A 645-nucleotide genomic window follows, 5' to 3' on the forward strand; every position below is an offset into this window, starting at 1 on the left:
ATGGCGACGATGACTATGCAGCTGGGTGGGCTGATGCTGGCTGTCCTGGGCTGGCTGGGCTCCATCCTCACCTGTGCACTGCCCATGTGGAAGGTGACGGCCTTCATTGGCTCCAACATCGTGGTGGCCCAGGTCTTCTGGGAAGGGCTGTGGATGAACTGCGTGTACGAGAGCACAGGGCAGATGCAGTGCAAGGTCTACGACTCCCTGCTGGAGCTCACCTCCGACCTGCAAGCAGCTCGTGCCTTGGTGATCACCTCCATCTTCGTGGCTTTCTTCGCCTTCCTCACTGCCATGTCGGGTGCGGACTGCACCCGCTGCGTGGATGACAAGAGCACCAAGACCAGGATCTCCATTGTGGCAGGCGCCATCTTCGTCCTGGCCAGCATCATGCTGCTCATCCCCGTCTCCTGGTCTGCTAACAGCATTGTCAGCAACTTCTACAACCCCATGGTGCCCGAGGCCCTCAAGAGAGAGCTGGGGGCTGCCCTCTACATTGGCTGGGCCTCCAGTGCCCTCCAGCTTTTTGGTGGGGGCATCCTGTGCTGCTCGGGACCCCCGTCCCAGCAGGACCCCTACCCCAAGCAGTACAGAGCGGTGAAAACCTGCAGCCAGATGGGTTACCCCATGAAGGACTATGTGTGA

The 645-nt window shown here is 60.3% G+C and overlaps 1 protein-coding gene across 1 annotated transcript; it reads left to right on the top strand.

Annotated features, from left to right (window-relative positions):
• LOC104131882 (claudin-4-like) lies at positions 1-645 on the top strand. The gene has a single exon (XM_009645098.2). The coding sequence runs from the start codon at positions 1-3 to the stop codon at positions 643-645; it is 645 nt and encodes a 214-aa protein (XP_009643393.1).

The sequence above is a fragment of the Egretta garzetta genome, unplaced genomic scaffold (genome assembly GCF_000687185.1).
Source record: "Egretta garzetta isolate BGI_Z169 unplaced genomic scaffold, ASM68718v1 scaffold108, whole genome shotgun sequence".
NCBI classification, from domain to species: Eukaryota; Metazoa; Chordata; class Aves; order Pelecaniformes; family Ardeidae; genus Egretta; species Egretta garzetta.

What these genes read in the sequence shown, in the direction of transcription:
- LOC104131882 (XM_009645098.2), top strand. Translation starts at nt 1, where the DNA reads ATGGCGACGATGACTATGCAGCTGGGTGGGCTGATGCTGGCTGTCCTG.